Genomic DNA, 25,259 nt, shown 5'->3' with positions numbered 1-25,259 from the left:
AACAAAAAAACTCAAAAACGCATTTTCATTAACTTCTAGAAGGCTGGAGCATTCCTCATAAGTCAATCACACAAGGTTCTGGTTGAGCTAGCAGGGAAACTAACATGAGCAGTGAACTATTCTGAGCCAGTAGACATGCCAAGGACGCCATTCTATTGAGGTTTTATAAGACTGCGTTGTGAAAAAAGCCATTTCATATTTAGGAATTCAAATTACAGGAATCAAAAACACTGAAAGTGACCACCACTTTGGCTTTACATCCCTTAATATTTTGAATGGGTTCATATGAAATCAATGAATGCAATAATTTAAGATGAGTTTGTGGATGAATTTACTCCTGGCAGACGCCTTATGAATTTTTGGGCTGAAGGACTTTTGTTCTCCATTTGACTCGTTGGAGACGATTCAAAGACCACTTTCAAAGTGTATAGCTCATATTCAGGAGACTGGTTTCCACAATTTGAAAATGCCAGGGTGAGGAATTTACAACGTAGCACAACCACCACCTGCTGGTCGTGACTGGGCAAGATAAATTCCATCCATTGGTCTCTTGGGCAACAGTCAACATTCTATTTAATGTTCGCATCGATGCCTGTATTTCTATAATCCATCAAATGTGATCACTGAAATACTAAAGCATGAAAATCTATTTTTCTAATGTCCCAAAGTTGTGTTTATCATCATTGATCAGAAATGTCCCAACAACTGCAATAAAAATTAAGAGTACAAGATGAGATGGTAACAAACATGACCCTTCATATTGAAAAATGACCAGTAAAATTGTACACGTTCTTTTATTTTGGAAAGTTCCATAGAAACTAGCGGTTTATTTCTTCTTGTCAATACTCTCCGCTTCCGCCTCCTTTGCCCTCTTGGCACGGATGCCGAAGAGACGAGCATTGGCACGAGCCATACGCAGGCTGGCGAAAGCCTTGAAGTTCTTCTCATCCTCAGAAATCACCCTGGCCTTCTCCTTCTTGTGCACCTGCAGCAGAGGGAGAAGAGCCAATTAACAACAAAGTTGATGTAAAGATATACTCATCAAGAGTAGAGGCATTTCAGTCAAAGTGAAAGTCAAATACAATGAATGGATTAGCAGAGTCCCATGCCATTACTCAATGCCTTAATTATTTGTGTCCACTTCTGTAAGTTAAGGCCCAGCACAATCTGGCAGTCATCAGATAATAGGTTCAAAGAGAATCATCAAGGCAATACAGAGATTCCGGAGAATTTGTCATCACTTGACTGCTAAAAGAGCTCTAACATATCTGTCCAATACATATACTCAAGAAATATCCTAATATTTCAATTATGACCTGGTCTTCCCATTTACAGACAATAACCCTAATCAGTGTATTATAAAGAACATGAACTTAATTTTTTGGGGGGGTGAATCAAGAGATGAATGTGTGATACGTACATTCTTGATAGGCATGACAGCACCAGAGAGCTGCGTGGCCATCTTGATTTCCTCCTCCTGGAGAAAGGGAAAGTTTTAATACATTCAGGAAAAGTAACATCTACCATGTGCACATGCAAGACGGTACAGTCAATCTAAAATGCAACTGGGGTGAAGAGAAGAGTCCTCAAACATTTAATAGCACACCAACTGAATCTAAATCGGAGCCCCTAAAGTAGTCACATAAGATAGATAACCATGCAGATCTGTTATGTGTAAACAATATTTTAAATGACATTCCAACACGTCTAAGACAGTATTATCTATAGCACAAAAGTCTGGTTAATATCCTGCCCCTGCAGATCAATGTTACTCTGCACAAAAAGCAGTAAACACATTTCAAAACCTTCAGACCGGCGTGAAAACCAATATCCACATCTTAACTTCAAAACGTTCTAATGGGTCGTTTCAGAAACTACAGAATGGGCACACGAACACGGCAGTCATCAGATAATAGGTTCAAATGTAATCATCAAGGTAGTACAGAGATTCCGGAGAATTTGTCATCACTTGACTGCAGGCCCAGTGCTGCTCACGATCACAATTGCAATCATTACCCCAGTTATGAGCTAATATTCTAGAATCACTTTTAACAGGGAATGTTATCCATGACTGCTGAAGTCTTCACACTGCAAATATGTATCTGACCTTCAAATTAAGCAATCACTTAAACAATATGGTTATGCGTGCCCATGTTTATAAACACCCAACCCAATGTTCTATGACTGACACTTACAGTGCTGTCTCCCTTCTTCGGTGCGGAGGCCTTCCTGGGGAAGAGGATGAGCTTGGAGCGGTACTCTTTCAGGCGCTGTACATTGGCCTGCAGGGACTCCGAAGATCTGTTGCGACGGCGGGAGTCAACCGAGATGCCAATGGTGCGGGCTGTCTTCTTGTGGATACCGGCAGCCTAGAATACAAAGCACATGCAAGAACCAAATATTTAAGAACTGTCGGGCATTTAGTTGCTAGCCATGCCTGGACTTTTAGCAGTGTGAAGGCTTGCACATAATTCAATACAAGTAGATTGCTACATTAGGACAAAAAGCCTGTCAAGCAAATTAGTTAACTGTCCTGAGTCCAAAGTTATTACTCAATTGACCAGCTTTTGAGTTTTTTTTTTTTTATATGCACAGCACACATTAAAACAAGCAGACATCAGCATATAGGTTCAAATTGAATCATCAAGGAGGTAGAGATTCCGGAGATGTCATCACTTGATTGCTGTAAAAGGTTCTAGTAGTCTGCAAGCTAAAATATATTCAATAAAAACTCAAACCTGTTTTTCAGGCTGTTCAGTCTTACAATGAACTAACACTGCATAAACCTGGAGGTTATTATTCGAAAGGTAAATGTACTGTTAATTTCCCTCTTACCTTGAGCTCCTCCAGGGTGAAGCCACGTCCGGCACGCACCTTGGTGTGATACCTGATGGTGGGACACCTGACTTGAGGCCTGAGGGGACCAGCCACAGGGCGTGGAGCAATACGACGAGCCTTGATTTGACGGGCCTTTCGCCTGAAAAATGAGGAGTCTGTTCATAAACTCAGCAAAAAAAAAAATATATATCCTCACTGTCAAGTGTTTATTTTCAGCACTTAAAATATGTAAATATTTGTAGGAATATAAGATTCAGACACATGATTAACAGATATTGAATAGTGTGTCCCTGAACAAAGGGGGGGGGGGCAAAATCAAGCAGCTGGTGGCTACACCAGATACTAAGTCCTGCAGTGCATCTCTTCCTCATGGACTGTACCAGATTTGCCAGTTCTTGCTGAGAGATGCTACCCCAGTCTTCCACCTGTAAGTTCCCAGGGGGGTGACCCTAGCACTCACCCTACTATCTAACAGGTCCCAGATGTACTCAATGGGATTGAGATCAGGGCTCGTCACTGGCCATGACAGAACACAGATCACGCACAGAATGAGCAGTATGGCTGGTGGCATTGTCATGCTGGAGGGTCATGTCAGGATGAGCCTGCAGGAAGGGTACCACATGAGGGAGGATGTCTTCCCTGTAATGCACAGCATTGATTTTGCCTGCAATGACAAGCTCAGACCGATGATGCTGTGACACCGCCCCAGACCAAGATGGACCCTCCACCACGATCCCGCTCCATAGTACAGGCCTTGGTGTAACGCTCATTCATTCGCCGATAAACTCGAATCCGACCATCACCCATGGTGAGACAAAATCCTGACTCGTCAGTGAAGAGCACTGTTTGCCAGTCCTGTCTGGTCCAGCGACGGTTGGTTTGTGCCTATAGGTGACGTTGTTGCCGGTGATTTCTGGTGAGGACCTGCCTTACAACAGGCATACAAGCCCTCAGTCCAGCCTATTGCGGACAGTCTGAACACTGGAGGGATTGTGCATTCCTGGTGTAACTCGGGCAGTTGTTTCCATCCTGTACCTGTCCCGCAGGTGTGATATTCAGATGTACCGATCCTGTGCAGGTGTTGCTACACGTGGCCTGCCACTGCGAGGACAATCAGCTGTCCGTCCTGTCTCCCTATAGCGCTGTCTTAGGTGTCTCACAGTACGGACATTGCAATTTATTGCCCTGGCCACATCTGCAGTCCTCATACCTCCTTGCAGAATGCCTAAGGCACGTTCGAAACAGATGAGCAGGGACCCTGAGCATCTTTCTTGGTGTTTTCGGAGTCAGTAGAAAGGCCTCTTTAGTGATCTGAGTTTGCATAACTGACCTTAATTGCCTACCATCTGTAAGCTGTTAGTGTCATCTTTTCCACAGATGCATGTTCATTAATTATGGTTCATTGAACAAGCATTGGAAACAGTGTTAAAACCCTTTACAATGAAGATCTGTGAAGTTATTTGGATTTTTACAAATGATCTTTAAAAGTCAGGGTCCTGAAAAGGGATGTTTTTTGTTGTTGTTGCTGAGTTTATATTTGAATGATCATCACCTACATACACAGCTACACAACAAAATTACACCATAGCATCATTCAATCCACACTGCTACCTAACAAACTCGGTATGTCACATAACCATGCTAGTTAATAGCTGGTAGGCTTGCATACAGTAGACGTTTGAAACGTAAGACAGTTCAACCAAAAGTTAACATTTATCCAACCATACTTTACTTAACCAAAGTCACTAATCAAGGCCTACCTGCGAGTCTTCCTTGCGGGCTGGTTGAACCAGGTGCGCACCCTCGTCTGCCAGTCTTTGTGGAAGTGTGGGTTCAAAAGCATGCCATTCCGGCTGGGTGCCATGGTTGCCTACTTCCCTGAAACAGAAGTTGACATTAACACATGTAGGCGTAGAAGGTAATCACATTTAGCAATAAGATCAACCCATCCAGCAGAGGAAAAAAATGGCTGACAAAGTGCTTAATAGGCTAAATGTTAGCCATCACACGTCAAGGCAAGCTGGGGTGCAACAATGAATTCCAACACAAACAGACGTATATTTTACTGTGATAATGACTCCGTAATCATTTGGAGATCATTGTCGATAATGGGTGGTGACAATGAAACACTTGTAAAGTCACTGACAACATAGACATACATGCGTCTACAACCCAGATAGGTTCAGTTGTCAACCTATCGGTCGCATTTTTCTTAGCCTTTAGCTCAACAAACTCGTCAATAGTCATATATTCTTAACGATAACATCATAAACTTTCGCAACAAACACATAAAATTCACATCAACTTCGTTATATTTGAGGATGAAGAGCGATTTCGTCTGAAAAATAGTGAGCTTATTTCAACATACCGTCTGGGGCGGAAAATGGCCGAAAGGAAAAAGGAAGTCATAAAATTGTGCATTGTGGGATATATAGATGGCAGCCAATGGTAGACGCAATGGAGTGTCAACCGGATGTACTAATATCCACGTGTGAAGAGTTTGAGTAAAAAAATATATCTTGTTCAGAATGCATTCAGATCGAATTAGCTTGTACGTTTTTTTGTTAGTAAACCAAATCTTCTTGTTTTGGCATAATGCTTTGTAATAACGTGCTTTGTTTATCCTATTCAAGTCCCAATACAACACATATTGAAACAACCAGTATGCATGCATGACAGATTATTTGTTCTTTATCTAATGGTCGTCCACCCAAATCAAGATTTATATGTAGGTACACCACAAGAGGTCACTGCAGTCGCACAATAAAGTTACACACATTTAACTTACGGGCCTGTTTCAGATTGCCAATTTCTCTGAGTATCGCCCAATTTTCCATTCTCATTGTTGTAATGATCATCATGAATGACATGTTTTCATTATAGGAGTGTTGTCCATCCAAATATTTAACCCTAATACGTTATTGAAATCATATGCGGCAGTCTTTTTAGTCTTTTTAAAGTGCACACAAACAGCAACACCATCACTTTGCTCATTGTGTCAAGAAAGGACCATCCCGGAAGGATATTTTCTGTCCGACAGCCAAATTGTATTCTCATGTAAAAGTAGTAAAGCCCCATTCATAGTTAAAGGTTAAATAAAAATAAAACAAAGTCAAAGATATGCTCAGTTTCTCTGCTGCACTGATCCTGTGCCCACTTTTGCCATTAATCATTGATCAATCCCCCCTTGCACCTCATCTCGATCTTAATCTAAGGGCAAAGGTCAAGGTGTGCCAAGCTTCAATGTAGCAATGACAAGTGCTTCTCTATCTCTCTGGGTTTTCACCAGTTAGGCATCAGAACAAAAGGTCTAGTTTAAAGCAGGGTAATTTCTAGGAATAGGTCCACACACACCCTTCACAGTATGTGAAATATCCCCTTTACAATGTAAACTACTGTTCCATTAACTGACTGGGCTGATTATGTGTTAATAAATCAATGATGATACTGTGCAGATATATTGTGTTAATATCACTTGTGTAACTTTCAGTTACCATTAGCTTGAATCACTTGGGTTGGAAAATACAGCAGCAGCATATCAAATCAAATTTTATTGGTCACATACAGTTTAGCAGGTGCAGCAAAATGCTTGGGTTCCTAGCTCCTAACAATGCCAAACAAGTACACAAATAATCAAAAACAATATATGAATGTCAGAACAAATCCAGGTAACCCAAATAACACAACGAATAATCCAAATGCAATCTATGCATATATAGGCCTACACCAAAAACATATACTAAGAATGATATGAATAGCAGTAGATATTAGTGAGCCATGTCAACAATCACAGGCAGTGTGTACAAACAGCACAACAAATGCAATATTATCCACATATTCCTGATGTCAGATGTTACCTCAAAATAGGAAAATATCACAAATAGATTTGATTCTTGATTAATTTGTGCTGTAGTCTTTTGTTCTAAAGAAGGTGATCTTGCTGAAAAATGTCAATCTACAAGTGTGGGAGTCTTTGGAAGTGCCAGGCTACCAGCCAAGGTTTGGTTTTGACTAATCTTGCATTGCCAGACATCAAATTAATTTTAGACTTAGATAATGACTTAAGGTGGTTTATGTAAAGCAAGTGAATAGTACTGTATTCCATCCGTCCCATCAGATGGAATAGAAAAGCCATAATGAAAAAATAATGGATTGTATTTATTGTATCGGACTTCTCATTTCCGATCACTTTCCAACCTGTTGCCACTTCTCTGCATTTTTTTCAGTTCAAACCAAGCACCTGAAGTAATCAACTCTTATTTATGTGCCAACAGGATTTATCATTGTGCCAACGGGACATGGGAACAAACCCTTCAGGTTGTCTTGTGGTTTAATCAGCAAAAGCACCTAGGTGAGCATTTTTTATTATCATTTAGGTTATCTTGGTGACTAAACAATTAGTCAAAATAAATATGGCTACTTTATATAATATTTTTAGCTGAGATTTTACAGCCAGTCCAGATAGGATTAGTGTGAAAGACCTGTAATCATCATTAAAAATAACATTTTTTTTAAAAAGAACATGGAGAGTCGAGCAGTCTACTCATCAAGGGATTTGATAAATTTCTCATAGGAGCAATCGTCCATGAGGCCATCAAGTTCTGCAGGGTTGTCAATAGTCATCTTAATTAGCCAGCCTGGAAGTCAAAGGAGAACAACCATCAGTAAAATTGTCAGGGCGGGGCGGTTAATAAGTGTGTTGAATGAGTATTCACCCAAAAAATATATAATAATTCACATAAGGTGGCAAGTACCATAGCGGTTAAGAGCATTGGCCCAGTAATCGAATGGCCGCTGGTTCGAAAACCAAAGCGGAATAGGTGAAGATCTGTTGATGTGCCCTTGAGCAAAACAACCCTAATTTTCTCCTGTAAGTCACTCTGGATAAGAGTGTCTGCTAAATTATCAACTGATTTGTCTTGTCACTTGTTCTTGCATAAGATACTCACCCACTTCGTAGCAGGATTTATTCACTAGTCCAGGGTTGACTGCCAGCTCTGCGTTGATTTCAGTTACCTCTCCAGTCAGTGGAGAGTACAGCTCACTAGCAGCCTTCACACTTTCCAAAGCACCAAACTCCTCTGAAACACAAGCAAAGGACATGCATGACCCTCCTTATTGGCAACAAAGCTCGTGGTCACAAGAGTCATTTACTTGTGGGAGGAAACTTAAACCCGAAAAAAAATCTCACCCATTTGTTCAAGTTTTTGCCCCACCTCAGGGAGTCCACAATATACCACATCACCTAATGCTTCCTACAATGGGGGGACACAAATTCTAACATTTTAGCAGCTACACAGAATTTGCAACACAAAATATTCATATTTGAAGTACACATTGAGGAAATTCTGGGAAAGCATAAAATAAGGCCAATGTAAGTTGTGGTAAACTTCAAGTTCTTGCACAAATATCAGATTGAGCCTCAATTTTTAAGCCAGGCATAATATAAGTAATCAATTACCCTAAAAAATTTGTCATACATATGTAAAATTGTCATTCTGGTATATGTCTTTGTAATGCAGGACAAAGTACAAAGTTCCAAAATAAATCTTTCAAGACAATACAGGCATTATGTAGACCAATAAATGTCAGATAAGTCATTTGGAAACAGTAGCACACTAAATCATTGATAAAAATATCAACCAAACTGCCTACCTGAGCAAATTTGCTGATGCCAACAGTGGCAATTCCTCCCTCTACTCGTACCCACTCATGCTTGTCTGTGAATTTCAGGGCTGTAAAAATAGACATTCACATCAGATAATGGGATGCATGTGCATAGAAAAACAGCACAGACTAATAGTCAAACTAATAATGTATTAGTACACTACACTGACTAGTTGACTAGCTGACTAGTGCTTCTACACCTGCATTGCTTGCTGTTTGGGGTTTTAGGCTGGGTTTCTGTACAGCACTTTGAGATATCAGCTGATGTACGAAGGGCTATATAAATACATTTGATTTGATTTGACATGGTCATAATCTCCAAAACTTGACATTTTAGTTTTTCCGTGTTCTAGGAGTACAACACCATTAATTTAGGGTTTCCAAACTCTAAGTACCCATCCCAAACATTGCACTTGTTATTAACTGTCCAAAGGACACTAATGTACTATGGACCAGCACCAAAAAGTACTGTGCAAAACAGCAAACTTCATTTAAAATACTGGAAGGTGGCAAAAGATACCATTCATGCACATTCAGCCCTGTAATGTCAAACAAGATGTGAATTGTATTACTATCACCATTGTGATGTCAATTGCTCATACAATGTACCAGCATTCTCTAGCTATTACTGTACATTGTAGTATAGTTGTACACAGTATGAGTGGTGGGAGGGAGCACACACATTTAAACATCCTTCCTCTAATCTGCTATGTGGGCTGTTCATTCTATTAAATTAACTAGTAATATGTTATATTTTTTTTGTACAAATATGTAATCCACAGTTCAAGCAAGAAACATTAAAACGTGGTTTATGTCAAACTCTGTAAATTTTCCCCAATACGCTGGGGAGGAATTAAATGCCTCAACAGCTTCCAATGCTAGCATCAGATCATGCAGAAAAATACAGGTTTGAACCAGATTGTGAACTGTGAAAGATGCTGAGGCATGGCTGGTTTGTCTGAAAGACAAGAGAGCCTTACCTTAATGGAGATCTTCAATATAATTTCTAGACTAAACCACCACCCAAAAATTACACCATGCATTTATTTGCAGACTACAAATGTGGTAAATATGCTAAATATAGATGTATGCTCAAATGTGTTAATCCCGACCAGCATTTGACTTGCCTACGTCCAAACTCGTGCGTGATTTGCTCTATGTAATTATCCATTACATTGGGGCACGAGACAGTGGGTGTCTTGAGTGCTTAACAAGCCCTAATGTTTTTTTAAGACCGCGTTTTACAGTGTCGTCTAAGAAAATGAACGTTGATTTCCATTGATTTCTGTCTGGGAATAACGAGAGAATAGTTTACTTTTAGACCACGTAACGGCCAACATTTGGCTACTTTTTATTTGACCCATCGCCCAAACTTTATCGTAGCAGGGAATGCGTCCTAAACTGTTCACAAACCTGGACATGCTGACCACAAAAATATAAACATCGCAGTTCACACTCTCTCACTGACGTGTAAAAATGTACCGTGGGGGATTGACCAAAACAGTGTGCGATTATCCCCCTCTGTGACTGGAATGTGTAGCCACAGTCCCGTACATCAATTGTGATGTTAATAAATGTAGCATGCAACACCGAGTGCGCCAATTTGGGCAACATTGTAACAAATTGTTACCTGTGGACAGTCGTGAGGCGGTGCTCAGTGACTGTGCGGGGTTGGCCTTCCATAAGAGCCGACTTGCGGATATCTGTACAGGTCGACAACGCTGAATCAGTACTGGGGAAAAGTTTGCAGAAAGGCACCGGAACGCTACTCTCATCGCCATCTTCAGTGTCGGCCGAAATGATTACACATGCAATTGACTGAGTGGAACGCGCACCATCACCCTTTGCGCGCTCTCGACATGAAATAGAAGCGGCTTTTCAGCAGGACTTTGTGAAAGTTGAACCGTATTTGGCATTTAAGGATTTTCCTTATATGGATACTCCCCAGGCGTAACAGATGCACAACAGAATATTTAGGATACTAATGGATTTTTCGCATAGTTGGTAGTGTTAGATCTTCTTCAGTCTAAAGTCTACTCTGCATCTTTATGGCATTGTGGAACTAACTATAAGGGTTGGGCGCGTTCCTCTGCCCAGGCGTTGCTGAAGCATGCCATATTTTACACCACCTGGATATGTATTTGAACTATCATCTCACCACATATGTTAGAACAATCAGTCAATCGATGACGTGGCACACAACCATTGGTTGATTCATGCAACGTCTGAACAGGTGTACGGGACCATTCTCATTATGCTTGGTAGATTGTAGAAACTGGGTTATGACTAACTAGTTTTTCCTTCATGAATATTACAGCCCTAACTCTCAAAGTTTCTATTGTATCCGTTGTACACAACTTCTGAGATTGGGCAACAGTTCCTAGAACCTAGTGTTGCTTTCATTAAACAAATGGTTTTCTTGGTAGACTTAACACTAGGGTCCTACAGTGCTTTGCAGCATGACTAGAAAGTAACGACTTCATTCACTGGAAATGAACTCACCTTGTGCTCTTCCTCCTCGAACCAACTGTGTTGTACACAGGTCATCCCACAATCCTTTCTTAGGGGATCCATATAGGTGGGGTGTACATTAGTTGTCAAGAGTTCAGTCACCAGGGGTATATTCATTATGTCTTGCAACAGAAACAGTTTACCGTTTAAGAAACACAGATACAGAATGAAATGGATTGCTCTACCTGAATTTGTCCAATAGAAGCTCTAGTTTGTTGCTAAATGTTTCCCATTTGGAAAAATGAAAAGACAGACAAAACATTTTGTAACAGAATAGGTGGTCATTCTGCCAAACTGATTCAATTGGACAAATTGCGGTGCGTCCCTACCCGTTTCGTTCGCTTCAGTTTTAAGAAATGTTTCGCACAGATTCGGCTGAATGACTACACCCCTGGTTCATCCAAAAGCTTATGAAAAAGGTACATAAACACCATGGCTAAAGAACACAGACCAGTAACTTAAGCCTACTACAACAGTATATCAGCTGCAGACACATACTTTCACATGTAACTCCATCATAGGAATACAGATTCACTTTTGTCATTTTATTTTTGTGACAATGGCAGTTGTATGGGTGAACATAGAATTTGTAAAAATAAGTTGTTGACTGTATGGCATACAATAACACAACACAAACATGTCCAGAAACCCTCATTCACTGACATTACATTGGGCTTAGATGTCCACCTCTCTAATGAGGGAAGACAGAAAAGAGACAACCGCAAAGTAATACAAGGCAAAACAGCACACAATTGAATGTTTCAACTATGTAAAGGTGGAAAAATAATTTTAAAAAGTAACTTATTTCCCTTAATAATGCAGATTGTAAGATTCAAACCATATGATAAAATGAATAACATTCAACACCACCGGAACACAGTCAGACCAACAGACCAATCAGATTATTTACCCAGGCTTCATCACCATGCCAACCCCTGCAGAGATCTGCCAGCAGGCGAGGTCACAATACTACACAGAGGTGCCCTCTGTGAGAGGGGCTGTCTTGTTGTCATCAGGCTTCATGGCAGGGAAGAACAGCACCTCCTGTGAAATATAATTAACATCAGGTGGTTTCACACAGACACAGAGTCCTGCTGAAGCACATTCAAGTTTGTAGTGCGTGTGTGTGTAAACAAGCATCAACACAATGTCCCCTACAGCATAATAATAAACATGCATGCCTAACGCCTTGTACACATTGGCAGTTTGAAGTGACTAAAAGCTTTTTCTTTTTTTGCATATACAATTAAAATCTATTATAAAATCTAAAAGCACATGGAATCGGATATTTCAAACCACCTTCGTAGGTGAATCTGATTCCTGGCCATGCAACTTGTGTCTGAACGGTCAAATGTGATTTATTTGCTCGCAACTGTTTTTGATTTATTTGGCTTATCTTGTTTGCTAGCTACTCTGTTGACAGTTTGACAGTTTGATAAGAACATGTGGTAGCTAACTAGCTTTTTAATGGTTTACAAACAAATGAGTGAATGTGCTAGAAAGCTAAACAGCTACCTAGCTAGCGGACTGTTGTGGCTAGCCAAAAAGGACTCCTTTTGAAAGGTGGATCAGCTTATAGTTTGAGGCTTTATAAGTGTTCTTACACTATGACTTTTAACATTTAAAGGAACAGGGAAACATTCATTGCAGACATTGTTCTCGCCTTAGCTTGCTACATAACATGAGTGATAGGAAGCAGGAGCACCACCAATCAGCCTAAACCACTGCGCACACACCAGTCGTTACTATGACAACTAGCATAGCCATGTCTGCAAATGACTGCCGTCTGAACATACAAAAATCGGATTTGGTCACTTGTAAATTCCTGTTTGGACAGTCAGTATTTCAAAACGAGCTTAAAAACGACATTAATTTGAGCATTAAGGCCTACAGTGTGAACAAGGCTTTAGAGATTGTAAAGGATCTACATTGGCCTCTGCCTGTATGTACTTTGACTGTACCTTAATGTTGTTGGAGTCTGTGAGGAACATGGTAAGACGGTCAAGGCCCATGCCCCAGCCAGCAGTTGGTGGCAGGCCATACTCTAGTGCCGTGCAGAAAGTCTCATCAACAGACATGCTCTCGTCATCACCCTCTGCCTTGGCCTAATAAAACACAAAAATACACACAGGAGCTAGATGAGAAACTAAAAATAAGTAGCTCATCAAGATTTACAGGGTGGTGACTCAAACGGAAAAATATCAGAAAGAAAATGAAGCACCAATGGTAACTAAGTTGATGTAAGGGAAGACTTTTCGGAAAATACTTCAGTTCAGTGGCCCGCTACTACTACAAACAGTTAAAGTTGGAAGTTTACATACACCTTAGCCAAATATATTTAAACTCGGTTTTTCACAATTCCTGAAATGTAATCCTAGTAAAAATTCCCTCTTAGGTCAGCTAGGATCACCACTTTATTTTAAGAATGTGAAATGTCAGTATAATAGTAGAGTGATCTATTTCAGCTTTTATTTATTTCATCACATTCCCAGTGGGTCAGAAGTTTACATACACTAAATTAGTATTTGGTAGCATTGCCTTTAAATTGTTTAACTTGGGTCAAACGTTTTGGGTAGCCTTCCACAAGCTTCCCACAATACGTTGGGTGAATTTTGGCCCCTTCCTCCTGATAGAGCTGCTGTAACTGACTCCGGGTTGTAGGCCTCCCTGCTCGCACACGCTTTTTCAGTTCTGCCCACAGGGCTTTGTGATGGCCACCCCAATACCTTGACTTTGTTGACCTTAAGCCATTTTGCCACAACTTTGGAAGTATGCTTGGGGTCATTGTCGATTTGGAAGACTAATTTGTGACCAAGCATTAACTTCCTGACTGATGTCTTGAGATGTTGCTTCAATATATCCACATAATTTCCCTTCCACATGATGCCATCTATTTTGTGAGGTGCACCAGTCCCTCCTGCAGCAAAGCACCCCCACAACATGATGCTGCCACCCCCGTGCTTCACGGTTGGGATGGTATTCTTCGGCTTGCAAGCCTCCCCTTTTTCCTCCAAACATAACGATGGTCATCATGGCCAAACAGTTATATTTTTGTTTCATCAGACCAGAGGACATTTCTCCAAAAAGTATGATCTTTGTCCCCATGTGCAGTTGCAAACCGTAGCCTGGCTTTTTTAGGGCGGTTTTGGAGCAGTGGCTTTTTCCTTGCTGAGCGGCATTTCAGGTTATGTTGATATAGGACTCATTTTACTGTGGATATACAGTCATGACCAAAAGTTTTGAGAATGACAAATATACATTTTCGCAAAGTCTGCTTGCCTCAGTTTGTATGATGGCAATTTGCAGTTACTCCAGAATGTTATGAAGATGAATCAGATGAATTGCAAAGTCCCCTCTTTGTCATGCAAATGAACTGTATCCCCCAAAAACATTTCCACTGCATTTCAGCCCTGTCACAAAAGGATCAGCTGACACCATGTCAGTGATTCTCTCATTAACACAGGTGTGAATGTTGATGATGACAAGGCTGGAGATCACTTTCTCGTGCTGATTGAGTTCGAATAACTGACTGGAAGCTTCAAAAGGAGGGTGGTGCTTGGAATCCTTGTTCTTCCTCTGTCAACCGTGGTTACCTGCAAGGAAACACGTTCCATCATCATTGCTTTGCACAAAAAGGGATTCAGAGGCAAGGATATTGCTGCCAGTAAGATTGCACCTAAATCAACCATTTATCGGATCATCAAGAACTTCAAGGAGAGCGGTTCAATTGTTGTGAAGAAGGCTTCAGGGTGCCCAAGAAAGTCCAGCAAGCGCCAGGACCGTCTCCTAAAGTTGATTCAGATGCGGGATCGGGGCACCACCAGTAGAGCTTGCTCAGGAATGGCAGCAGGCAAGTGTGAGTGCATCTGCACGCACAGTGAGGTGAAGACTTTGAGGATGGCCTGGTGTCAAGAAGGGCAGCAAAGAAGCCACTTCTCTCCAGGAAAAACATCAGGGACAGACTGATATTCTGCAAAAGGTACAGGGATTGGACTGGTGAGGACTGGGGTGAAGTCATTTTCTCTGATGAATCCCCTTTCCGATTGTTTGGGGCATCCGGAAAAGAGCTTGTCCGGAGAAGACATGGTGAGCGCTACCATCAGTCCTGTGTCATGCCAACAGTAAAGCATCCTGAGACCATTCATGTGTGGGGTTGCTTCTCAGCCAAGGGAGTGGGCTCACTCACAATTTTTCCTAAGAACACAGCCATGAATAAAGAATGGTACCAACACATCCTCAGAGAGCAACTTCTCCCAACCATCCAGGAACAGTTTGGTGAACAATGCCTTTTCCAGCATGATGAGCACCTTGGCATAAGGCAAAAGTGATAACGAAGTGGCTTGGGAAACAAAACATCGATATTTTGGGTCCATGGCCAGGAAACTCCCCAGACCTTAATCCCATTGAGAACCTGTGGCCAATCCTCAAGAGGAAGGTGGACAAACAAAAACCCACAGGTTCTGACAAACTCCAAGCATTGATTATGCAAGAATGGGCTGCCATCAGTCAGGATGTGGCCCAGAAGTTAATTAATAGCATGCCAGGGCGGATTGCAGAGGTCTTGAAAAAGAAGGGTCAACACAGCAAATATTGACTCTTTGCATCAACTTCATGTAATTGTCAATAAAAGCCTTTGACTCTTACGAAATGCTTGTAATTATACTTCAGTATTCCATAGTAACATCTGACAAAAATATCCAAAGACACTGAAGCAGCAAGCTTTGTGGAAATTAATATTTGTGTCATTCTCAAAACTTTTTAGTACCCGTTTCCACCAGCATCATCACAAGGTCCTTTGCTGTTGTTCTGGGATTGATTTGCACTTTTTGCACCAAAGTACGTTCATCTCTAGGAGACAGAACGCATCTCCTTCCTGAGCAGTATGACGGCTGCGTGGTCCCATGGTGTTTATACTTGCGTACCATTGTTTGTTCAGATTAATGTAGTACTGTTGGAATCGGCTAAACTTTGAACATTGAGATACTAAATAAATGATAGAGAAGAAGCCTTGAATAGGAAGAGTGAAAGAGACAGGGTTGTGTGTCAGAAGTTAATGGTTCTCTGTGGGAAGACGGATAGCTTTGGAATGTGTTGGTGGAAAGGAGTAGAGCAACGGTTGAGATAGGGGAGACAGACTGACATCTATGGACAAGGGGAAGGAGGGTTTGAGGTCAGGAGGTGAGGTCAGTTCCCCTTAAGGGAGTAATCAGGGTTTAGTATCTGGTTACCTTCTTCCTGTTGAACCATAAGATGTAAGGATTGGAGAAAGAAGGAGGTGTGTCCTAAAGTGGGATTGTATATAACTGTGGTGAGAAATGTTTTGCTGTCTGAATACAGCTATGTCGACCCTTTGGGAATAATTAAACTTGGTTAAGCTTCTCTAGTGTCTGAGTACCTAACAGCACCTTCAGGCATTTGGAAATTGCTCCCAAGGATGAACCAGACTTGTGAAGGTCTACAATTGTTTTTCCGAGGTCTTGGCTGATTTCTTTTGATTTTCCCATGATGTCAAGCAAAGAGGCACTGAGTTTGAAGGTAGGCCTTGAAATACATCCACAGGTACACCTCCAATTGACTCAAATGATGTCAATTAGCCTATCAGAAGCTTCTAAAGCCATGACATCATTTTCTGGAATTTTCCAAGCTATTTAAAGGCACAGTCGTATGTAAACTTCTGACCCACTGGAATTGTGATACAGTGAATTATAAGTGAAATAATCTGTCTAAACAATTGTTGGAAAATTACTTGTGCCATGCACAAAGTAGATGTCCTAACCGACTTGCCAAAACTATAGTTTGTTAACAAGTAATTTGCGGAATGGTTGAAAAACAAGTTTTAATGACTCCAACCTAAGTGTATGTAAACTTCCGACTTAGTTTCTAGCATTACTCAGCCGACTTGCCCAGGCACACTGACCTTAGCCTGTTGCTCAAAGAGCTCCCTCTGTCTGATAGGGTCGTTCAACTCAGTGTAGGCATTACAGATCTCCTTCTTCAATACAAACAGCTCAAAACGCTCCGTCAGGCCTTTCTCTGACCGGTGCCTGTATGGGGAGAGATCAAGGAGAACATAGATAGATACATCAGCATTGACAAGCAGGGGGCACTGCAATACCTATGACTCAGTTTCAAATGGTAAACTGCAGTCCATTGGAATGTGAATAAGAGCACTTGTGCTTGTTTTTAAATTAGTGTAATATGGATAGGAAGAGCTCACCATTTGGCCAGGGGGCTCATGATCTGTGGGTGGTCACAGATGAACGTGGGGTTGATACACGTGACTTCCAGGAAATCTCCCACCAACTGCAGGGATAAACATCAACTTCAGTTTAGTTGTGATGTCAACAACACGGAAGGGCTATAGGAGGAGGGTTTCCTGATGTAGATTAGAAAAGACACCTTGTCAAGGAGGCGGGCAGTAGTTCTAGGAGGAGGGCACTCCACTCCTTTCTGGGTACACAGTTCATCAAAGAATGTACGGGTCTCTGGGGAGGGTGGAGAGGGACAGGTCAGTAAGACAGCCTAGGAAATTCTATAAATATATAGAGGTATAGCTGTGGCACTGTATTGACCGCCATTCATTCTCCTACCGTCACTGTCGTAGGTGTCAGCAGCTGGGAACTTGACGCCCATCTCCTTCTCCAGGTCGTGCGTCATGCTGACCCTCCTGAAGGGAGGAGTGAAGTCGATCTCATAGGTCGGGCCCTCTGGACCCTCTGGATGATACTTCACTTTGTACTCTCCAGTGATGTGCTTGACCATCCCTGATGGAAAGAGAGAGAGCAGACCAGTTAGTAAGGGAACCTACCAGCGACACACCTACATATCACTGTGAGTAACACACACACATATATATATATATATATATTCACATTCCAGAATGATGAAGTAGAAACACCCCCTTCATTCACCCGAGAGAAGCTTCTCTGTGATATCCATCAAGTCATAGTAATCTGCATAGGCCATATAGAATTCGCAGGTGGTGAACTCTGGATTGTGGGTGAGGTCAATGCCTTCATTTCTGAACTGCCGTCCAATTTCATACACTCTGTCAAACCCCCCAACCACAAGCATCTGGGGGAAAAAGACACAGAAATATGAGCATGGAGTTGAAAGTGTTTTTTCATGTGTTATTGGTCCTTCCTCAGGGGACATGTTACCTTGTGGTAGAGCTCAGGAGCGATCCTCATGTAAAGGTTCATGTCTAGGTCGTTATGGTAGGTCACAAAGGGTTTGGCCACGGCCCCACCAGGAATCAGGTTCATCATGGGCGTCTCAATCTGTAAAAAATGTGTGTTGTGGTTTTAAAGTCTCAGTTACCTATCTCCATCCAAAACCCTGTTTGTGAAAAAGAAGCCTTTAAAATAACTTTCCACATCAAAGAGAAGACAGCTTTATCCCTCTTGAACTCTTAAACGGAACTCCTCCACACTCCAATGTAATTTCCCTGACACAAGTGCCCCCTAGTGGCCATTTCCCTCACCTCCAGGAATCCCAGCCCGTCCAGGAAGCTGCGGAGGTAAGTGATGATCTTGGCACGTGTTACAAACTTCTGCCTCACATAGTCATTGAGAATCAGATCCAGGTATCGCTGACGGAATCGTGTTTCCTGGAGGCAATTGGTTAGAGATAGTGTGAGGATCCCTAAAAATTGTAATTTCTTCTGCAGGTTACATGAATTAAAGGTGTCCTGTGTCATCTCTCATTCATATGAAGGCCTGACATATTTTCTGTATGTCCACTACAGGATTGTGAAGGTGCTCACCTTGTCCTTGAGACCAAAGTGCAGGTGGGGCAGCATGTGCAAGCAAGGTGAAAGCAGGGTCATCTCTATGGGAATGATGCTCAGTTCGCCCTTCTTGGTCTTCCCTGGATTACCACGAACACCGATGATGTCACCACGCCGCAGCTTGTTGTTGATGCGCACAAACTCCTCCTCAGACTTGTAGCTCCTGACAGGGAAGATTGACAGAAGGGGTTAGAAAAGATACATGTGGGAGTTATGAGCTCACATGAGTAGTGGAGTTCTGGGAAGGACCATGTTCTGTACCTGTTGGTTGCCATAACTTGCAGCTTGACGCCTTCCCCTCGCAAGTCATAGAAGATTAACTTGGCCCCAGACTCTCTCTTGGCATGGACACGACCTGGCAACAACAGAGTTTCACATATGTCAAAAATACAGATTGACCATCAAAACACATTATTCCAACACACAATAGTTGAAAACAGTTGTCAGTACCTGATACATTGAGGACAATGTCTGTTAGCTGGTCTCCAGGCTGTAGGTGGTTGTATTTCTCAATGAACTCTGTGAGCGACAGATCTACACTGTACTTGTGAGGGTATGGGTCCTCTGCTGTGCCCTTCAGAGCCTGGATGGCTTGAGTGCGGATCTTAAAGTATTGCTATTGGGATAAACAATATAAAGTGAGGTTACTGCAAATGTACATGAGCTCAATTACTGCAGCCCTATTTTTGAGAAATACACCACCGGTCAAAAGTTTTAGAACACCGTCATGTTACAAAATGTCAGGTTTGCATGTACAGTTTCAGTCAAAGGTTTGTAAACACCTACTCATTCAAGTTAAAAAAAAATATATATATGTTCTACATTGTAGAATAATAGTGAAGACATCAACTATGAAAAACACATATGGAATCATGTAGTAAGCAAAAAAAGTGTTGTTACACAAATCAAAATATATTTTACATTTGATATTCTTCAAATAGCCACCATTTGCCTTGATGACAGCTTGGCACATTCTCTCAACCAGCTTCACCTGGAATGCTTTTCCAACAGTCTTGAAGGAGTTCCCATATATGCTGAGCACTTGTTGGCTGCTTTTCTTTCACTCTGCGGTCCAACTCATCCCAAACCATCTCAATTAGGTTGAGGTCAGGGGACTGTGAAGGCCAGGTCATCTGATGCAGCACTCCATCACTCTCCTTCTTGGTAAAATAGCCCCTACACAGCCGTAGAGGTGTGTTGGGTCATTGTCTTGTTGAAAAAAAAGGTTGTCCCACTAAGCCCAAACCTGATGGGAAGGCGTATCGCAGCAGAATGCGGTGGTAGCCATGCTGGTTAAGTGTGCCTTGAATTCTAAATAAATCACAGATGGCGTAACCAGCAAAGCACCCCCACACCATAACACCACCTCCTCCATGCTTCATGGTGGGAAATACACATGTGGAGCTCATCCGTTCACCTACTCTGCGTCTCACAAAGACACAGTGGTTGGAACAAAAACAATCTCCAATTTGGACTCCAGACAAAAAGACAAAATCTGAACAGAGATGTGTCTGTTACTTGAACTCTGAAGCATTTATTTGGGAAGCAATTTCTGAGGCTGGTAACTCTAACGAACTTCCTCTGCAGCAGATTGTAGAGCTAACTCTGGGTCTTCCATTCCTGTGGCGATCCTCATGAGAGCCAGTTTCATCATAGCGCTTGATGGTTTTTGAGACTGCACTTGGAGATACTGTCAAAGTCATTGAAATGTTCCATATTGACTGACCTTCATGTCTTAAAGTAATGATGGACTCTTTGCTTATTTGAGCTCTTCTGGCCATTATATGGATTTGGTATTTTATCAAATAGGGCTATCTTCTGTATATCCCCTTACCTTGTCACAACACAACTGATTGGATCAAACGCATTAAGAAGGAAAGAAATTCCACAAATTAACAAAGCACACCTGTTAATTGAAATGTATTCCAGGTGACTACCTCATGAAGCTGGTTGAGAGAATGCCAAGAGTGCGCAAAGCTGTCATCAAGGCAAAGGGTGGCTATTTGAAGAATCTCAAATATATTTAGATTTGTGGTTACTATATGATTCCATATGTGTTTTTTCATAGTTTTGATGTCTTCACTATTATTCTACAATGATGAAAACGGTAAAAAATAAGGAAAAACCCTTGACTTAGTAATATTCTACTAAGATCAGCAGTAAATGTTCTCAAGCAAATCACAAGAGGGAGGGAAGGATTAACATAAACATCCATATAGCTCACGTTAGGGTCCAGGGTCTCCTCATCTGCATTCTGATCTGCCTGGTCATTGGTCTCCTTCTGCTCAACCTGCACTTTGACTTTGGCTTCCTTCTCAGATGCCTTCTTCTCAGCTTTCATTCGTCTCTTCAGCTCACTGACAACAACAACACAGACACAGAGGGTAACATCAGGGTATCTAGTGGACTCTGCATCGGGGTTGAGGGGACTACTTAATAAAGCCATACAAGTAATGCCTAAAAAGGGAATCATTCATGACAAAAGGGTGGTTGTTTTTCTCACTGAATGGAAAAGCCACCAACCTTTTGTCACCTCGCCAGCGATTCCCCTGAATTAGAGCTGGGACTGACGCTGCACTGGGGAGAGCGAACTTTACCCCCTGAGCCCTGACCCCAAAGGCTTGGCACACCTGGTGCCTGGCAGTTCTGACCACCAGAGTCAGCATGGTGAGGCAGGATGACCTACTGTGCTACACCAGTCAATGACCAGACCTGGAGAGACACACACACACACACACAGAGCACAGCTGACTTATTTCTGTGAATTTGAAACCAACCAACATTTTACATGTTGCGTTTATATTTTTGTTCGGTGTTAACGGGTTTAGTAACAGTGGTGTAAAGTAAGTAGAAATACTTTGAAGTACTACTCAAGTCATTTTTTGGGGGGGGTGTCTTGTACTTTACTATTTATATTTGGACAATTTTTACTCCACTACATTGGAGTAAAAGTTGCAGGACTTTGCAGTTCGAAAAACTCTGCCATCATTTTCAAATGGCCCTGAGATATGGGATGTCTCTCTGAGACAGGGATGTCTCTCTATAAAGGTCCCTGGCCTCACACCAATATACGGATTTAAGAGTTAAACCGTCATTCAAAATGAACAACCAACCCTTGTCATTGTTGATATCCTATTTCCGGTCGTGATTTGGTTAAGTTAAATAACCAAGCAACTGATTTAGCTTCTTTTCCATTTCGGCAGCCTCCTAGAATGACTAAATTACATCTGTATCTCTAGCTGTAGCCACCGAAAAACAATAAGAGGGGAAAGGGTCAGTCACTCACTCACTTACCCAATGACATCCTACTTAGCTAGCTAACGTTAGGCGCCATGCTTTAACTTGCTAAATAAATAGCTACATAAATAGATATGATAGCTGATTAGCCACGTTATGACTGACCTGTGATCATTGCCCTTGCTAGGTTTATTGTATTGCAATCCCCAGGATTAGTTAAATTTCTTCATATCTGCTGAGTAGTTAAAGCGCCGTCAGTTCAACTTTAAATAGCGCATACAACCCAATTATTTCCTCCCGTTCTATTGATGTTAATGTGATATCAATATGAGTGATTAACAAAATAGTGTCACGTTAACCTTTCCACGTTGGCAACCCACTTTAAACAAAATGCAACAATCGAAAATGTAGCTGGCTATTTTTTACAAGTTGTCCTCTAACCAGTGATATGCACACTATTCCCAGATTCCATGTGCTTTTTCAGTAGGGTTCCTTTGAACAGGATTTGCAACCTGACCCCCCACCTTGTTCTATTGATTACAATGTGATATCGATATGAGTGATTGACAAATAAGTGTTGCATTTCCCTTCATTTTGGCGACCCTCAAATCAAAACATGGCCCGTTTCAGGAAGCTAGGCAAATGTCGCACGTCGCTAATACACAAGATAATTAAATGTAAAACATTTTGGGGGATAAAAATAGAATGTGAACTTTCATGTGCCTTAATAACAAACTTGTATGCCATCTGTAAATATGAATCAAAATGTTAAATTACAAGCCTAGTTGATTTAGCTACAGAAAAAGACAGGAACCTTCCCGCTAGTCATGATTGGCTGAAATAATGGATGGGATGGACATGCCGAGAGATGAGTTAGGATTGGTCTGCAATGTAGCATGCTTCTGTTTATAACATGAGCTACTCAGTACGTCAATCCATTTGTACTGTATGGGTTTGGATTATGGTTCACTGTTTAGCTAGCTAGCTACCTAAACAAGAGACTCCGCTTCGCCAGATGATTACACGACCCATCAAGTTAGCCAGATGTGTCTGGGGATAATTACAACCATCTATTTTATTTCATGAACACGTGTACATGTCTAGACAATAGTGACACATCCACTTAGGTAGATGTGGCTGGGGGGTGGTTATAGCATTTTTTCCCCCACATAACCCATCAATTTAAACAAGTCTGTCTGGGTAAGCATCATCTAATAATTATAAAATATTTTTATGTGGACACTTAATATTGCTACTATGCAAATAACAATTTCACTGTGCCGTTTACACCTTCTGTATCCTGTGACAAATACATGTTGATATATAGTGTGTGTTTACCAAAGACGGTAAATGTGAAGAACAATATGACCTGCACCGAAGTCAGATTAGGATATATGCCTTGGTAAAGTGTATTTTTACTACTACTTTCAACACATTTAGTCTTGAAATGTTTGGTTATTTACTACACTACTCTTACTTTGTTTAGCACATGGCCTCACATGTGAATCCTTAAAGAGATGGGTGGGGACAGGCTTAAGAAGGGTGTGAACTATGCTGAATGGGTGTAGACGAAGCTCTCCAGTAGGTGTACCAAAACATTCAATGTCCATTTTCTCGAAAGTGGTGACATGTTTATTAACTTTCAAATGAGAATTACTTCCATTATTCCTCAAGTGCAGTGTATGATACACCATTTTGTAGCTGATTTCAATTTGTTTTCGGAATAACAATGGAATTTAACATTAATTTCCAATAGTATTCTAATTAAAATCAGGTAAAAACTGCTGAATGAGTCCAAATATTTCTGTAATTGATTTATTTTGATGATATACCTGACATCGTGAAGATGGGTTTGTCCTGCCTAGTCACGTTTGAGTGTCCAAATCAAATCATTTTCTTTGGCTTTTGATAATTAAGTATATTTCAAACCAAATGCTTTTACTCAGGTAATATTTTACTCTTTCACTTGAGTCATTTTCTATTACAGTAACTTTACTTTTACTGAAGTATGAACATTTTCCACTGAGTGGGCAGAACATTTTCACTTTCATTCTGAGCTGATCAGACCACGTAACCCAGAAGTAGCTAGCTAAATTCACTATCTTTCAAGCCATCACATTACGGAAGTGAAATAGGATATTTAGCTTGGATGCATAAAGCTGACTACTTCAATGTTTCCTCAAATATATAGCATATCTGTATGACCTGAAAGGTTGGTGAAGTTGGCAAGCAACTCATTATGGTAAAGCCAAAAAGGCAAACACTTCTTCAGCTAAAACGTGGTTGTCAATAAACCTAGCTGAAAATAAGGAACTTCACGTCAGCAAATTACCTGGGTAATTTCTACGGTGCAATACGGATTTTGTAATCATCACCATTAACAGAATAGGATGAAGAGCATCCATGTCGCTTGACAGAAAAGACCATTGGAATTTGTATGCACATTCGCAATGGAACACTCGTTTAACCATCGATCTTTATCCGATCTGATGCAACTGTGTGCAACAATATCCTAGAAATTTGATCGAATAATAACACGGAAGTGAAACACACATCATCAACGTGTTGCACACATCTTCATATATTATTTCCAATATAAGAGTGAATCGACATTGGCTTACTTTTTGCTGAGTTCATTTGCGTCCACCTCTGTAACGTCAGCCATCTTCCTCTTGCAGCAACGCCAACACACACAACTGTACGCAATGACGTCTCAACGCGTTCGAGGGCATCAGTCTGACGCAAGACGCTGCGTAAAAGTACGACAGCACTCAGACCACCAGGGGATCATATGAGTTTGTTTTGTTGTTTCAAATAACTCCATGGGTGGCCTTCATTTTTATCTTCGTTGAAGAACACAGGTCCTTTACTAATTATAAATGTCTAATGCGAATATTAAAATACATGTCAATATGTGATCATATTCATCTTGTTTCTGAGCATCCTTCCCTCCCTTCATAATTTTAGGACATGTTTTGGATGGACAACTAGGGTATGGCCACTATGCATTTAATTGATGATAAGTTATGTTACTCTTCAAACGTAATTAGATTGATGTGCTTGTGATTTTGACATTTCAAATCTTTCACGGTATGGGAAATACATGTGTCTCCTGAACAACAAAAGAAAAGTTGATCAATGCAAAAATTGAACCAAAACCAAACATCAGAGTGGGTAAATAAATTAGACAAAGGAAAACACATCATATATCTTTATT

General features: G+C 41.1%; 3 protein-coding genes and 2 non-coding genes across 6 annotated transcripts; all 5 read right to left on the bottom strand.

Moving 5' to 3' along the window:
* Nucleotides 1-775: 775 nt before the first annotated feature.
* Nucleotides 776-5,319, bottom strand: LOC109887590 (60S ribosomal protein L13). Its single transcript, XM_020478933.2, has 6 exons — nt 5,207-5,319; nt 4,599-4,716; nt 2,836-2,977; nt 2,196-2,369; nt 1,421-1,477; nt 776-985 (listed from the first exon to the last, which is right to left on the bottom strand). Exons 2-6 carry the CDS (start codon nt 4,700-4,702, stop codon nt 827-829), a joined length of 636 nt encoding a protein of 211 aa, XP_020334522.1. The 5' UTR covers nt 4,703-4,716; nt 5,207-5,319; the 3' UTR covers nt 776-826.
* LOC116371994 (small nucleolar RNA MBII-202) lies at nt 1,156-1,240 on the bottom strand. Its single transcript, XR_004209084.1, has one exon. It is a non-coding gene; the product is annotated as a small nucleolar RNA MBII-202 (small nucleolar RNA).
* Nucleotides 1,886-1,968, bottom strand: LOC116371983 (small nucleolar RNA MBII-202). The gene has a single exon (XR_004209083.1). It is a non-coding gene; the product is annotated as a small nucleolar RNA MBII-202 (small nucleolar RNA).
* Nucleotides 5,320-6,371: 1,052 nt separating the features above from the next.
* On the bottom strand, nt 6,372-10,637 carry LOC109887579 (glycine cleavage system H protein, mitochondrial-like). The gene is made up of 5 exons (XM_020478925.2): nt 10,136-10,637; nt 8,494-8,573; nt 8,030-8,093; nt 7,788-7,919; nt 6,372-7,475 (listed from the first exon to the last, which is right to left on the bottom strand). Exons 1-5 carry the CDS (start codon nt 10,284-10,286, stop codon nt 7,378-7,380), a joined length of 525 nt encoding a protein of 174 aa, XP_020334514.1. The 5' UTR covers nt 10,287-10,637; the 3' UTR covers nt 6,372-7,377.
* Nucleotides 10,638-11,534: 897 nt separating this feature from the next.
* LOC109887562 (lysine--tRNA ligase-like) lies at nt 11,535-24,854 on the bottom strand. 2 transcript variants are annotated; one of them, XM_020478912.2, is made up of 15 exons: nt 24,664-24,763; nt 21,329-21,517; nt 21,030-21,162; nt 19,256-19,421; nt 19,067-19,160; nt 18,782-18,968; nt 18,500-18,625; nt 18,177-18,296; nt 17,928-18,090; nt 17,607-17,780; nt 17,416-17,501; nt 17,234-17,319; nt 16,934-17,060; nt 12,978-13,121; nt 11,535-12,060 (listed from the first exon to the last, which is right to left on the bottom strand). In XM_020478912.2, exons 2-15 carry the CDS (start codon nt 21,469-21,471, stop codon nt 11,986-11,988), a joined length of 1,824 nt encoding a protein of 607 aa, XP_020334501.1. In that variant the 5' UTR covers nt 21,472-21,517; nt 24,664-24,763; the 3' UTR covers nt 11,535-11,985. The 2 variants fall into 2 exon arrangements, with proteins under 2 accessions (XP_020334501.1, XP_020334503.1); XM_020478914.2 differs by lacking the exon at nt 21,329-21,517 and having other exon boundaries at nt 24,664-24,854.
* Between the last annotated feature and the right edge of the window lie 405 nt (nt 24,855-25,259).

This window comes from Oncorhynchus kisutch, linkage group LG3 (assembly GCF_002021735.2).
Source record: "Oncorhynchus kisutch isolate 150728-3 linkage group LG3, Okis_V2, whole genome shotgun sequence".
NCBI classification, from domain to species: domain Eukaryota; kingdom Metazoa; phylum Chordata; class Actinopteri; order Salmoniformes; family Salmonidae; genus Oncorhynchus; species Oncorhynchus kisutch.
The sequence above is the reverse complement of the archived record's forward strand: the minus strand, read 5'-3'. Positions and strand labels throughout refer to the sequence as shown.